The sequence below is a fragment of the Cajanus cajan genome, chromosome 2 (assembly GCF_000230855.2).
Source record: "Cajanus cajan strain Asha chromosome 2, NIPB_CcT2T_4, whole genome shotgun sequence".
Lineage (NCBI taxonomy): Eukaryota > Viridiplantae > Streptophyta > Magnoliopsida > Fabales > Fabaceae > Cajanus > Cajanus cajan.
The window spans coordinates 14413466-14429937 of NC_138518.1; the positions used below are offsets into that span (position 1 = coordinate 14413466).

Below are 16472 nucleotides of genomic sequence, written 5' to 3' on the forward strand. Positions count from 1 at the left end.
AAATAAGGTAATGGAGACATAAACCTTAAACCCTAAAAAATTAGATATTGTCAAAAAATTAGATATTGCAATGTCTTATGTTAATTTTTTTTTAAATATAAAAAATGCTAATTTCACAATATTAAAATAAAAAAAATTATAGTAAAAAAAATAAAATAATTGTTGAGTCATAAAAGGAAGAGGGATAAGAGAAACAAACTCAAAGGAAGGAGAGAGATCGTAGTTTTTATGTTGAGAGGGTTCTTCCCCCAACTAAGATCCATTTTCATCTCATTCTACTCACAGAAATCCTAACTCAAATTCATCTTATATATATTGTAGAAATCATGATATCAATTTCATCTTCCACTTTTCCCTTTTCTTAATGTGTGTTATAAAAAAAATTACCACTTAAAAGTTGAAATTTCAAACAATTTTTTTGAAGTTAGATAGAAAAACACATAGAAGCGAGGGTTGAATATGTGTGTGAGTGTGAACGAAGACAATTTTAATTCATTTTCACAAAAAGACACTTGTCCGTCCAATAAGAATATTTTTATAAGCATTTGAAAATTCTACATAATTTGCTTAACAAATGGTGTTTGCATTTGAGAATTTTATCGTCTACTTTAGGAAGATGTTTCTTAATGTAATAAGTTAAACATGTGCATCTTCCATTTAAAGACAATTGCGTTTTGGAAACAAGCAGTAAACGAAATTCCAGTTTAATAAACGGGCTGAACAAGGTTTGCTTCTTCGTCTGAAAAATGATTGCAATGAAGAATAAACACTGGACAAAATTTTATAAGATAATTTTACAATTAAGTAAAATTTACGTCTAAAAGATAAGTAAGTAATACAAGTGTTTTTATATTGGTTCGCTCAAGCTGAGCTACGTCCAGTTTCCTTCAACTGAAGGGTTCCACTAAATATGTAGTTAAATACATAAGTATTATTGACCACTTCTGGCCTGTTGACTTCACTCATCAACACTAGTATCTTCTTATCAGCCTTTTCAGGCTAGCAATAAGTATTATGGACCACCCAGGTCAAAACCACTCCTGGTCCAAGTATTCTCGACCACTCCTGGCCCGTCAACTTCACTCACCAACGCTAGTATTCTTAAACCACTTCTGGTTTCCCAAGTATTCTCGACCTCTCCAGGCCTGCCAGCTTCACTCACCAACACTAGTATTCTTTGTTCAGCCATTTCTGGCTCTCAATGAGTATTCTCGACCAACTCTTGGCCCAGCAGCTTCACTTACCAACGCTAGTATTCTTAAACCACTTATGGTTCCCCAAGTATTATTGACCACTCCTGGCCCGTCAGCTTCACTCACTGATGCTAGTATTTTCTTATCAGCCACTTCTGGCTCTTTGTGAGCATTCTTTGACAAGCCCCTCCGGGCTTTACAAGAATTCTTTCGGTAGCCTCTTCATCTTTACAATATTGGCTTATGATCAGGCTTGAGTGTTTAGGTTACTCTCACTGAGAGAATATATATATTTGATCTATACTCACCAAGGTTTCATTCCTAAGATGTACACGTTTGAAACTCCTTAGTTTTAAGAGAGAATTGCACTAAGGCACATTTGACTTTACAAGCTCTATCTCTAATTTTGTTACTTCATGGGCTGGATATCGTTCTTTTTCTCGTTTTCTCTATTTCGGACCAAATAGCCAAAACTTTAAGGTTTGATGTTGAGACCTATATATAGTCTTGTGAGATTTGCCTGTTGCAAGTGTCCGTTGAAGCAGATATAGTCGTTCACGACTAGTTTGATCTTCTCATTTAATGCTCATATTCTTGCATTAAATGTTTCCTCTTGTGATAGACCTTGCGTGAAGTATTCTTTGTCTTGGAAGCAGCAATGTCTAAGTTTAACAGAGACCTAGGAATCTTTTTGTCCTTTTCTGGTCTCATAGCTGTGGAATTTTTTCCTTGTAATGTCATTTTTCTAACACATGCATGCTTTTAGTTATGTGCTTGATTTTCTCCTTTCTTCTTTTCTTCTCACAGTTTCAATGACTTGGTGTGTTCTCTTGTAAGCGTGGACGATATTTAAATTGTCTTTTGAAGCTTGATTCCTCAGGTGATTGTGTGACAATTTCCGTCTACGTCTAGTAGTCAATATGTAGTTCAACATTCGACCTTTGTCTGAGCATTTATCATTAACATATTGACTTTTCCTTTCGTTTGGTCAATATTGTATATGGTCAGACTTTCAATTTCAACTGGAGTTTCTTTAAGGTCGTTAACCATCTTTCGTCTGAGTCTTTTGAGTCTTTATGTTTCGCCTTATATTATGCTTGACGCGCTTTTGTCTTGTTCTTCATTTTTCCTCTTCTTATGTTTATCTAAAACACTAACACATTTGTTAGAGATAACAACATGTATTATATTTGTCTCACTCAAAACCTTGTTGGGAGTTTCTTCGTCTGGCTTAACATTTTTGTGTTATATAAAGGAACAAATTCAACTAAATAGAATAAAATAAAGCAATTCAATTAAAGAGAACAAACATAAAAATAGAGCAAGTCAATGACATTGTCATTTACATATCGGAGTTTCACAAAATAGGATAATGGAATGATAATAGTACTACAATATTATATATGAGCAATGAACAGTAGTGTAATATTATTTGTTAAGTCAAACAAAGCAATTCTTAGCAAGATTTTGAATGAGACAAATATAATACATGTTACTAATTCTAACAAGTATGCTAGTGTTTCAGATAAATATAAGAACAGAAAAAACTGAAGAACGAAGTACGTGTTGTTACAAACACTATGAACAAACCAAATAAAGTCTGGCTAAGTTGTACACAACATCAAGACTAAGTTTGATCAAAAGATAGACAAAAACACAAGACAAAGCTACCCACAAACTACAAACTTTGCATTGCAACGAATCCAATCTTCACTTCCCAACACAAACACAATGCAAAATGAAGAATAGAGCACAAACAACCAAGATAAAGGGTAAAAGCATTTAGCATCAGATGAAAAGATCAAACAAAGCCAAACTTAGCATAAGAAGGAAATGATCAAGCTTTAAATGATACAAGACCATAGACGAAAGCCTCAAAGAGATAAGTCAGGGCAAAGCACATCATGAGGATCAGACTAAGCAAGTCAAATTATAGATGGAACATGAAAGGTGCGCCAGACGATGATTGGTCAAGAATTAGAAGAAAGTCAACTTCACATCAGACGAAGGACATCATAGACTAATAAACATTCCAGACAGAAATAAAAGTCTGTCCATATACAAAGTTGACCAGACGAAAGGAAAAGTCAATGCGCTAATAATGCTCAGGCGAAGATTGAGTCTTGAGTTACACATGGACTACTAGACGTAGACGAAGACTTCATGCAAGCATTCAAAGAATCAAGTCTCGAGGACAATTCAAACATTGTCTATACTCACAAAAGAGCACACGAATTCATCAAATTTGTGAGAAGAAAAGAAGAAAGAAGAAAAGCAAGCATAAACGTAAAATCATGCGCGTGTTAGAGAAGGGACACCCCACTTTTTAGATAAGGACAATGCCTCTACTGCTACGTGGCCAGAAAAGGACAAAATGTTCCTAGGTCTTAGCTAAAGTCAGACACAGTAGCTAACAAAACAAAGAGGACTTCACACAATGTCTATAAATAGGAAGCAACATTTAATGCAAGATCTTGAGCATTAAATCAAAGTTCAAATTAGTCATGAATGACTACATTCAGTTTCAATGGACATTTGCAACAACAAATTTTATACAGCCTATAAATATGTCATGACTTCAAACATGAAAAAAGAGGCTAGCAAAAAGAGAGATCAAGCCCAAGAAATAGAGAAAACAGAGACAGAGCGTTCATAGTCAAATGTACAATATTGTATTGTATTGTATTTACCTCTATAGACTAAGGAGTTCTAAGTGTAACTTAGGAACACAAACCTTAGTAAGTGTTGTAAAACTTCTGTATCCTCTCTATGAGAGTAAACCACACACTCAAAATCTCTGTAAGACTAAGGTTGCATACCTTAGTGAGTGTAGAAATATTTATATCCTCTCTGTGAGAATAACCTAAACACTCAAACCTAAACATCTATCTATCATTTGTAAAGCCTGAAAAGGCTAGGGAAAGAATACTTGTAAAAGCCTTGAGAGACTTATCAAAGAACCCTCATTGAGAGCCAGAAGTGGCTGAGCAAAGAATACTAGCGTCGATGAATGAAGTTGATGGACTAGGAGTGGTTGACTGTAACACCCCGAATTTTTTTACTAATACTACGAATAATTATTATTTATTTTTGTATTTATAAAAATTATTTCCTTATAATTATTTTGATTAATTAAATGTGTTTGATTGAATTTTTAAAGGTTTTTAATAATAATTATTTATGAAAATTATTTTGTATAATATTATTAATTATGATATTTTGTTATAATTATTATTTAAAGAAAATTGTAACAGCCCATTTTTCGTGGGCCAAAGGCCCAATTCGTGGCCCAGAACGGGCTGTTCCAATTTTGAAACGGGTCGTTCTGGAATAGTGAGTATGGCCAAAATTGTAGAAGCAGAACGGGCCGTTTTGGTTTGGAGAACGGGTCGTTCTGGTTTGGAGAACGGGCCGTTCTGGAATTAGAACGGGCCGTTCTGCTGGGTTTGAGAACGGGCCGTTCTGGTTTGGGAACGGGCCGTTCCAGTTGAAAAATTTACGTAGGTTTGAAGGGCCTAGAACGGGCCGTTCCGATTTTGGAACGGGCCGTAGTGGTAGGTGGGCGAAAAATCCTATAAATAGGCCTCAAATCCTCTCATTTCTACACACCTCTCATTCTCACTCTCTCTTCTCTTCTGTTCTCTCTTTCGTTCCTCTTCTTCTCTCTGAAGACCAATGGGAACTCAGAGGATGAAGTTCTGCTCCAGTTTTAGTTCCGATCCTTATTTAAGGAAAAAGAGGAGGAGGTTCTGCCCGAGTTCCTATTTATCCAGTTACGGGGGAAAAGGAGATTATTTATATGTAGAGTTACATGAGGGAATTGGGTAGAGGAAGAGCCCTTAGGGTTATGAATAATTTTATAATTATTTATGTTTGGAGAATTAATTATCTTATGTGATTCTATATATATTTAGGATTACGAATATATGTTTAACTTGTAAAAATGATGCTCTAGGAGAGAGAACGAAATTATAGAAAAGTGCCTGTAAGTTAGGTTGTGAAAAATTGGATGATTTCTGTTTGAGAAATTGAGGATCCCATTAGATTCTGTATGTGTTGAGGATTATAGATATGCTAATAATTTGTAAGAATGATGATCTGAGAGGGAGAACGAAATTGTAGAAAAGTGTCTGTGAGTTGGGTTTTGGAATAATTGGAGATTTTATCGTTTGTATTAAAATTATATTAAATTGCTAATTTATTGATTATTATTACATTTATGAATGTTATATTAAATTGATAATTCTATTGATTTAATATTGTATTAAACTGGGGAATTAACTGAGTTTTATATTATTGTTATAATGAGTATTCATGGTGAATTGCGTGAGGATGTGTAAACCCTTATTTTGTTAGACTTATCTGTTGAGTATGTGATATGAAATTGTGTATGTGATATGAAATCGTGATATGAGATGAGATGTTGTATGGACATGATTAAGGTTGTGATTGTGATGTGTTTCCTCACACTAGTGACTAGGGATGGCACGACCCCTGGGTAAGTGGTGCTACAGGGAGGGCGTGACCCTAATATGGTGTGGGATGAGTAAGACAGTTAACACACACCACTTATGTCGATTATGGCAGCCCTGACATAGGGTTAATTGCAAGAGATTGTATGGATTGTAATGCGATTGTGGTTCCTCACATTCATGCTTCAGGGACGAGCGTACTCCTGAGTGATCAGGGATGATACGAACCCTGGGTAGGTGATGCTTCAGGGACGAGCGTACTCCTAAATGATCAGGGATGATACGAACCCTGGGTAGGTGATGCTTCAGGGACGAGCGTACTCTTGAATGATCAGGGATGATACGAACCCTGGGTAGGTGATGCTTCAGGGACGAGCGTACTCCTAGATGATCAGAGATGATACGAACCCTGGTATGGTGTGGGTTGAGTGAGGCAATTAACCCGTATCACTTGTGTCAGATGTGGCGAGGTCTTGGCATAGTGTTAATTGTAAGATTGGCTTGAATTATGGACGTGAAAATGATATTGTTAAACGTAAAATGGTGTGGAGGGTGATGGGTTGATAAATTATGATACATGCTTATATATATGAATTATGATGAGATTTCATTATGATGTGGTGGTATGTACGTTGCATATAGATATTTCCTTTTCTCACCGTATAAATTGTGGATGTTTTAGGTGAGGAAGATCCGGCTACGAGTAGAATGCCAACAGTTGAATTGTGGGTATGCTCTGATATTGTGACATCGGGGCAGAGGATTTTTAAGACATAGATTTGATATGGATTTGGAATTGTAAATATGATTTTGAAAACAATTTGTAAACTTTCAAGTTTTATTTTCAATTATTATGTTGGTTATTGATAAATGAATATGAAGGTTTTATGTGAACCCTTTTACCAATGTTAAAATCTTTATTCTTTAAGTTTATTTATATGATTAATATTTATATGTGTTGGGGTAGTAAGGGTGTCACAAAAATCATGTTTTAAATTGTATTGATGTTTTATTTTGATATATATATATATATATATATATATATATATGTTATTTATTTATTTATTAATTAGCAAACTTGGATTTTCATAGTTCTGGAACGGGCCGTTCCACTTTGGGAACGGGCCGTTCCGGATGTCGTTTTTAAGAACATGTTATTAACTCAGAACAGACCGTTCCACCTTGGAACGGGCCGTTCCAAAAACCCCAGAATGGGCTGTTCTAGTTTTGGAACGGGCCGTTCTGGGAGAGGCTTTTGTACATATTCTATGTGCCCAGAACGGGCCGTTTCGGATTCGGAACGAGCCGTTCTGGTCGCGGCCTGATGCTTATAAATAAAGCGTTTTGCACTCTCTAAAACTCATTTTTTCATTTTCTTATCTTTTTCCTCCTTTCTCTCTGAAGATGAAGGGGAACCTAGAGGGGGTGACCAACAAGATTCGGCTCTGCTTATCGAGGTAAGGGGGAGTGAGAAACCTCGCTCTGGGTGTGGGATTGTATGCTGGGTAGTGGGATCGGCCCCCAATCCTGTGTTTGTTGTATGTCATATTTGTCTTGTATGTTCCAATTACTTAATTAATATGCGTGTATGAATAAAAACTTGTTTAGACTATGATTGTGGAATTTGGTACTTCTATGGGTTCCTACGGGAAACCCTAAGGGAGTGCATTGATGCTTGTATGAGTAAATTAATTGTGATAATAATTATCTACGTGAATTGTCTTATTTTAAATGTTTATTGCATAAATTGGAACGCTCTATGGGTTCTTGAGAGAACCCTATGAGCAGCAGGCAAAATAGGAATGTTTTCTGTTTTGCTATCTGATTGCTCTATTGTATTTCGTGTTAAATGTAATGTATAAATATGTGTTTAATTTATTAAATAAACAAGTTTTGATATGAATTAGAGTGCTCTATGGGTTTCTACGGGAAACCCTATGAGAAAACAGGCAAAATATAAATATTTTATGTTTTACCTTTTGAGTTTTCTGTTGTGTTTCTTGATATTTGCTGAGCGTAAATATGTGTCTAATTTATTAAATAAACAAGTTTTGATATGAATTAGAGTGCTTTGTGGGTTCCTGTGGGAACCCTATGAGAAACAGACATATTTCTAATAGTTTCTGTTTTAGCTTCTGGTTATTCTGTTGTATTCATTGTTGTATGAGATGTATGAATATATGTTTACTTTTGCAAATAGATGAGTTCTGATATGAATAAAAGTGCTCTGTGAAAATTGTGAATATGATGTGATAATGCAAATGTGATGATGAAATGTAATGATGAGATGTGATGATGAAATATAATGAGGAGATGTGATGATGAGATATGTTGAGACATGATAATGTGATATGGGAATGAGACATGAAAATGTGATATGTGTTAATGCATAGAGTCTTGTTTGACATACATCATTTGCATAAATGTTTTAAGGGTACGATATGGAATACACCACCAGAGAAGGCCCCCTAGTGTAAAAGCTTTGGGGATTAGTCCTTAGGGATAGCTCGGTTTGGAAGTCTCAGTCTCGTCCATTGTGTGCATGGGATGTATCTTGCGCGGCTTAGCTATCCCGACGAGACTTTGGTAGTATATCCTTCTAGTGAGAGTGCGCAGAGGGTGTGACTCGGCATGTACTCCTTGACTACTCTTCGTGTATTGCTAGCGGCAATATGCCATGTGATGTTTTACTGGCGCCACATGCATGATAATGTGAAGTCCGTGTCCATGCATGTGCATCCTTATTATTAAATGATGATAAATTACTATTTGTATGACTTGGATGATTGAATAAACTATTGTTGTTGATTGATCTATGAGGAAACTGTATTGTTTGTGTTTGGTTATCTGGTGTGCGTTCCTACACCGTGAGCCAGAGTGAGATGTTTCTCACTCCCTTCTTTTGTGTTGTTTCTCTTGTTTGATATACAGGTGATCATCAGCGTGAGGCTGAGGATGTTGGTGATGAAGCTTAGGCTTCTATGTTGGGTTTTGCTCTGATAGGACATGTGGCATCGGGACATAGATTGGATTAGTTTAAAATGTTCTTATTAAATTATTTTGGAAAATTCAGTTTTATTTCTTTGTAATTTTACTGGCATGTTATTTGGATTAAGTTTATGAATGTAAACTCTTTACCCTTACGTGGTTGGAAATTTGATTTTTATTGATGAAAAATTCTATTTTTTTTATAATTACTGTATATGTATGTTGGGGTAGAGGGTGTCACATTGACAATCCTCACTAAGAGCCAGAAGTGGCTGAGCAAAAAATACTAGCATCGATGAGTGAAGTCGACGGGCTAGGAGTGGTCGACAATCCTCACTATGAGCCTGAAGAGGCTGATTAAAGAATACTAGAGCTAATGAATGAAGTTAGTAAACTATGAGTGGTTGATAATACTTGGGACCAGGAGTGGTCATGAATTGGGTGGTCTAGAGTACTCACTAAGAGCCTAAAGAGGGTGATTAAAGAATATTAGAGCTAACGAGTGAATTTAGCCAATCAAGAGTGGTTGATAATACTTGGGACCATGAGTGGTCGTGACCTGGGTGGTCTAGAATACTCACTATGAGCCTGAAAAGGCTCATCAAATAATACTAGCGTTGATGAGTGAAGTTGGCGGGCCAGAAGTGGTCGATAATACTATTTGTACTTAATTGAAAATCTAATGGAACCCTTCAATTGAGGGAGACTGGATGTAGCTCAGTTTGAGCGAACCAATATAAAACACTTTGCATTTTCTATTTATTTCTCAATCACAGACAAAGCTTTTGTTTAAGATTATATATCATATTGAAAACTTTGTCCACTATTGAATCCTTTCTACTACAACTATTTTTAGACGAAAAATCTTTCTCCAAGCCAACCTTACACTATTTCTACTCTTCTATGTTTCAAACGTACTTTTATTGAGTTGACATTTCAAACTAAAGATTTTTTCCATTGCTCTTTTTATACTAAAACTATCTTCAGATGAAAAATACACCTATTTAATATCCTAAGAAACAATCTCATTTTAAGAAGTATTTTCCTGTGCAGACGGTAAATCTTCAGACGCAAAGTTTGTTTAGCTAACTTATTATACTAAAATTTTTGTCTACTGCTTACTTCTCAATGCAACTACCTTCAGATGGAAAATGCACTCACTTAACTTATTATATTAAGAAACATTGTTCTTGAGCAGACGATAAACTCTCAGACGCAAAACATTTTGCTAAGAAAATCTTGCACAGTCTTTAATTGTTTAAAATCATACTTTTATTAGATGAACAAAGGTCTCCTTGTGGAAAACGATTATAAAATTTCTTCATCCACACTCACACACATTCAACCCCTCCTTCTGTGTGTTCTTTCATCTAACTTCATTATTACTAGAGAAAAAATGGAGAAGACATGAGCATAGAAAAAAAAGATGAAAAACTCACTTGAAAATTCTTGAAGCACTTGAAAAGTCACTTCAAATAATTCTTCAAAATCCGATGGGTTTGGATGAGATTGTTTTATGAATTTGGTATTTATAGATAATACTAGAAAGTCCTTCAAAATCCCTCTACACAAAAATCCTTTAAAATCTTTATATTTTTGAATACCAATGGATTGTTTTTAAGTTGTAAAAAATCTCAAATGAATACCAATGGATTTTAATGGACTTTTTAAAAAATCTTAAAATTCATATTGAATACCATTTGATTGTTTTTAAGTGACAAAAAATCCTGATTGAATACCAATGGACTTTTTTACACAAAAAAAGTATTTTAAAATCCTATGAAATCCTAAACCAATACATCCCCTAAATTTGAGCAATTAAATTAAAGAGAACGAAGAGAAAAATAGAGCAAGTTCGGCACTCTCATTTACGTAATGGAGTTTCACCAAATAGGGAAATGAAATGGGAACAATGGTACAATATTATATATGAGTAGTAGTACAGTATTATTAGTAAAGAAAAAAAATGAGGAAAATAAGAGCATAGAAAAAAAAAAGATGAAAAACTCACTTGGAAATTTTTAAAGCATTTGAAAAGTTACTTCAAATAATCCTCCAAAATCTGATAGGTTTGGATGAGATTGTTTTATGAATTTGGTATTTATAGATGCCACTAAAAACTTCTTCAAAATCCCTCTAATACAACAATCCTTTAAAATCCTTATATTTTTTTATTACCAATGAATTGTTTTTAAGTTGTAAAAAGTCTCAAATAAATACAAATGAATTTTAATGTATTCTTTAAAAAATATTTAGATTGAATATCACTAAATTATTTTTAAGTGACATAAAATTTGGATTAAATACCAATAGACTTTTTTACTAAATTTTTTTTAAATCTTATGAAATCTTAAACCAATACACCCCTAAGTCTATCATATTATTTATTAAAGATTTTTTAATAGGTCTAGCTTCATTTTTTTTAAAATGTGACCTGACCAATTAGCCTATTTAAAAACCTATTTATATTAATAATAATAATTAGGTCAATAAACTTAATTTTTAAAAAGTCAACAAATTTATTTTTAATAGGTTAAAAACCTAATTTGGTCCCTTATAATATTTTTTATTTCAATTTAGTCCCACTTTAATTTTTTGTTTTAATTTGGTCCCTAATAATTTAAATTATTGTAATTTGAGACTTCTGTCCAAATGATTTAAACGAGGTTAACTCCTGGTGACGTGGACGCCACTTGGATGAGGACGTGGATGCATACGTGGATGCTTAATTTTTTCATGCATCTGAAACTAGAACGGCCTGTTCTGAAACCGGAACGGACCGTTCTGATTACATTCATGGTGCCTAAATTTTGCACCCGAAACGGGCGTTCCAAATGCATTATTTAACACCAACGAGTGCATCATAATGGGTCATTCTAAAATTGGAACAGACCGTTCTAGTCTCCAAAATGGGTCGTTCCGGTTCCGAACGGGTCGTTCCAGAACGCCAACCAACACACAATGTGGTTCAAAGATCAAAGACAAACCATTTACACATGCATATTTTTTTATCTAAAAAATAATATATTTTAAAAAATAAAAATTATATTCTAATATATATATATATATTTAAATTATCATATGTATAAAATATAAATTTTGAAAAATTATTCATTTATCTCATATTTGTCAAACTTTTGTACTTTCTATTTATTGTATATGTTGATAAAAAAAATTAAAATTGTAAAAATTTATATCACATATCAAAAACATCTTTATATGATAAATAAATTAAATTTGATTTTTATATGATTTAACATATTTATTTTTATGTTTTTATTAGTGTTAAATTATTATTAAGTAGGATTTTAAGATTGTAATTCTAACCAAATATTTTAAAAAATGTCTATGACAGATAAATATATCATATTAATAACATGTATTTTTAATAAAAATTAGATTTAATTCTGTTAAATTATAATATAACATAACCTGATCTAGTTTATTTTCATCCTTAATCGTAATTGTAGATATAAAAACTTGTAAAAAAATAACTATAATATATATTTATACTTTTAAAAATTATATGTAAAATTTTTAATATTACAAATATATAAATAAGTATTGCCTCCACGATCTAAAATTTCTAGATCTATTACTGACTATAATCATCGAGTTTGTGTTTGACATTTTGTTATTAGAACGGCCCATTCTGAAACCAGAACGGTCCGTTCTGGTTGCACTCTTGATGTGTTAATTTTGCATCTTGAACGACCTGTTCCAGGTGCAAAATTAACACACCAAGTGTGCAACCAGAACAGGCCGTTCTGGTTTCAAAACGGGTCGTTCTGCCTCTAGATGCATTAAAAAAATTTGGCATCCACGTAGCATCCACGTGGCCAACAGTTAACTCCGTCTAAATCATTTGGACGAAAGTCCCAAATTGCAATAATTTAAATTATTAGGGACCAAATTGAAACAAAAAATTAAAGTGGGACTAAATTGAAATAAACAAATATTATAAAGGACTAAATTAGGGTTTTAACCTTTTTACTGTATAGTCCACTCGATATTATTAAAATTTAAAATTTAAAAAATATAAGAAAAAAGTGAATCATTTTTTGTTGAAGAGACAATTCATAACTAACCATGTATGTTAATGTACACTTACACACAAATCATAAACTTATAAACTTTTAATGAAAAAATAATTGTATAAAAAAGATATTTTAAATATTGATAATTTGTTTTTTCTTTATAAATTTATTTGTTTATTTATATATACATATTAGTTTTTTTAATTAAAATTAAATAAATAAATTTATTTTTAAAATATAGTTTACTCAATATTATTAAATTTTAAAATTTAAGTAAAATATAGGAGAAAAAGTGAATCATTTTTTGTTAGTTGAACAATTCATACTTAGTCATGCGTGTTGACATACACTCACACATAAATGGTAAGTTTATAAACCTATAACGAAAAGAATGACAATTGTATAAAATAATATTTTAAATATTGATCATTTGTTTTTTTTTTATAAATTTATTTGTTTGATTATATTTTTAATAATATATGTATATTATTTTCTTATTATATTATATAAATAAATAAGTTAACCTATCACACGTTACAAAGTTTTTTTAAAAGTCTAAGTTTAGTCTTTTTATATAAATAGACTTTTATAAAAGTCTAAACTTAATGTTTTTATTATGCAAGTCTAGTCAGGCTAAATTTTAAAGAGGTCAAGTTATATATCCGTGTTTTAGGCTTAACCTATTCTCATCTCTAGTTAACGCGAAAGAGATATTGTTACATAAAGATTAATGAAAAAGACTAAGGGGATTAAAAAATTACAAGTATAGAGATTAAAGGGATCTATAATATCTAATTTGGTTTTTATTTATTATAATTATTTATAAATTAAATATTAATATTTTAAAATAAATTATCAATAAATAAAATAATTTTATGTCAAAATATAAATTATTTATCATAAAAATAATATATAAATTTATATATTTCAAAATAATATTTACTTATATATATAATTTATTATAAATTTTAACTATATATAATAAATATATTTGTACATTAGACATATTAAAATAGGAAAAAATATATTTTTCATCTCCTATATTATTTATTATATTCAATTTAGTCTCACTTTAATTAATTGAATAAATTTAGTCCCACATCTTTAAAATGTATTTTCATGTTTGATTTTTCGTCTCTTCCGTTTAAATAATTAACAGATATGACACGTGTCATATTGTCATGCCACATGGTTGTACATCATGACACGTGGCATGACACATGACATGACACATGACATATGACACGTGTTATGATAACATGACACGTGGTATGATAACATGTCAAATCTGTTAAATATTTAAACGAAGGAAACGAAAATTAAATATTGTGATATATTTTAAAGATGTGAGAATAAATTGATTCAATTAATTAAAGTGGGACTAAATTGACACTAATAATAATATAAGAGACAAAAAATGTATTTTTACCTATTAAATACTAGTAATTACTTAAAATCATTTACAAAATAATCGATAGTCACTCACACATTTTAATATTAATCATTTTTATCATTTATTTTATTTTTATTTTTAATAATACATGGAGATACAGTGCGTACTTTTTTTATGCTAGTATTTAATTTAAAAAATTGAAATTAATAGCATAAATTTGAATAATATAATAATAAATTAATAATGTGTGGGCCTTATAGACGTGTTCACTGGGCCTAGACCCGTAGTTGAGGGTTTACCCCATTGTCCACTAGGAAGAAGAGGCCCAGCCCAATTAAATTGAGGGAAGGTGAGTTATATGAAAACGGATGCAAACTAGGTTTTGGGATGCATCATCTTTTTCTTCTCTCTGTTTGTGCCGCTACTTGCATTTCATTGCGTAACAATGGTTGCAGCTAAAAAAACTGTAATCTGATCTCTTCATGACTGCTTCACTTTTGCATACTAATTTGATTTGTTTTCAGCTTTAGGGTTTTCAATGCTAATTCCATTTTAATGTTTCTGATTTCAGAAGAAGACCCATGAGAGCATCAACAACAGGCTCGCTCTTGTCATGAAGAGCGGCAAATACACCCTTGGATACAAGACCGTTCTCAAATCTCTTAGGAGCTCCAAAGGTCTCTTTTTTCTACACTTTACTTAAATGGGGGTTTCGATGTTTTTAAAATGATTCATGAATATGGTTTGATTCTTTGCAGGGAAACTCATTATCATTGCCAACAACTGTCCCCCTTTGAGGAAGTCAGAGATAGAGTATTATGCTATGTTGGCTAAGGTTGGAGTTCATCATTATAATGGGAGTAAGTTCTTTATCCCATGCTTTTCTTCCCTCTCGGGCCCCTTTAATTTGTGTTAAGTGTTTCGGACTTATTGCCCTGCAGAACTGTCTCGATCTTTATGCACTGGGATGTGGGCCTCAGGTTGATTTGTTCTTGTCGGATTTAACGTGAAATATTGTGTTTACCATCAATTGCTTAGCCTGTTTGTGTCTTAGTTTACCATATTTTTTTCTTCCTAAACGATTCAAGTCAATATTTGGCTATTTGGAAAGAAGTTATCTATTTAAATTTTTTAGTCACAGAGAAACCAACCTTGTGCTTGAGTCAATCATATGATTGAATGTCCTACATTAACATCTATGCACTGGGATTGATTTTTCTGATCTGCATTTATAGCAGATGATGGAAGTATTTAGGGTATGATTGATAAAACTAATTTATTTAAGCTACCTGAGACTAGTGGAAAAGAGGCACTCAGTGTGTGTTTTGTTTAAAAATTAAAGAGAAAAATCAGAGGTTAAGTAATTGTGGGTGGTTTGCAGTTGAAGTGTGTAAGTAGTTTGGGATAGTTATAGGAGTAAAATTGGAAAAAATGTGCATACTAAAACCATGTATTTTTTTGTAGGGAAAATTCTGTATTCCCTTTATATATATAGTATAAAATAGTATAAATGATGGAAGTATTTAGTGATTGGCATATTGATAATTATATATGATATTGGTTGCTGACTTTGATATGTACTTGATTTTGTATCTCTTGTATAATTTATTGCACAAACAACTGAGTTGTAATTTTTCCTGTTGATGATAATTGACTGATGTTATGATATCTGGTAGAAATTGTCATTGTCATTGTCATTTGACACATTTTTAAGGTTTTGTTATATTTCTATCTCATTACCAAAAACATTTGTTGTTGTAGACAATGTGGATTTGGGCACTGCATGCGGAAAATATTACAGAGTGTGCTGCCTCAGCATTATTGATCCGGGTATTTGATGTCTCCTAGAACTATTTCAATGTTAGACACTAGTTCTTTTTTCTTTTTTTTTACCAATGCTGTTGTTTTTTGGTTGTTTTCAGGTGATTCAGATATCATTAAGACACTGCCTGGGGAGCAGTAAAGTAGTGTTGGAAGTTCCTTGCTTGATATTTATTGTTTTTAGTTTATTCAGACATTGTTGAAAGAAAAATCTGATTGAGTTGTAAACTTTGGTGTAAGGCTTTTGATTTTTGGGTATTCTAGTTGAGTATCAGTAATTTTGACGTTGCAAGTTTTTCATGATGTTCCATTGTGCCAATTTCTATAGCGATGATATAATTATATTGATCTCCAGAATGTATTTCAGCGCAAACAAAAAAAATAAATCATATCGGGAAGTAGATTCTATTTTGTATGGAGTAAAGACTCGAGTAGTTTTGTTCAATGGAAGGCAGTAAAATTTGACGTCCAGGCTGATTTGAACAGTAGAAAATTGATCACTCGAGTGGAAGCCCCCTTTTTGTGTTTCAGCAACAGTTATCAAATTCTGCATATAATGCAGTTGATG

General features: G+C 32.4%; 1 protein-coding gene across 2 annotated transcripts; it reads left to right on the forward strand.

Moving 5' to 3' along the window:
• The first annotated feature begins 14389 nt into the window (after positions 1-14389).
• Positions 14390-16207, forward strand: LOC109814016 (large ribosomal subunit protein eL30). 2 transcript variants are annotated; one of them, XM_020378337.3, is made up of 5 exons: positions 14391-14549; positions 14655-14760; positions 14842-14943; positions 15845-15913; positions 16006-16207. In XM_020378337.3, the coding sequence occupies exons 1-5, from the start codon at positions 14529-14531 to the stop codon at positions 16044-16046; spliced, it is 339 nt and encodes a 112-aa protein (XP_020233926.1). In that variant the 5' UTR covers positions 14391-14528; the 3' UTR covers positions 16047-16207. The 2 variants fall into 2 exon arrangements, with proteins under 2 accessions (XP_082924072.1, XP_020233926.1); XM_083067946.1 differs by lacking the exon at positions 16006-16207 and having other exon boundaries at positions 14390-14549; positions 15025-15881.
• The last annotated feature ends 265 nt before the right edge of the window (positions 16208-16472 follow it).

Coding starts and splice junctions, on each gene's coding strand:
- LOC109814016 (XM_020378337.3), top strand. CDS start 14,529: ATGGTTGCAGCTAAAAAAACT. Junction 14,944..15,844: donor AGTTCATCATTATAATGGGA/GTAAGTTCTTTA, acceptor TTGTTGTTGTAG/ACAATGTGGATTTGGGCACT. Junction 15,914..16,005: donor CCTCAGCATTATTGATCCGG/GTATTTGATGTC, acceptor GGTTGTTTTCAG/GTGATTCAGATATCATTAAG.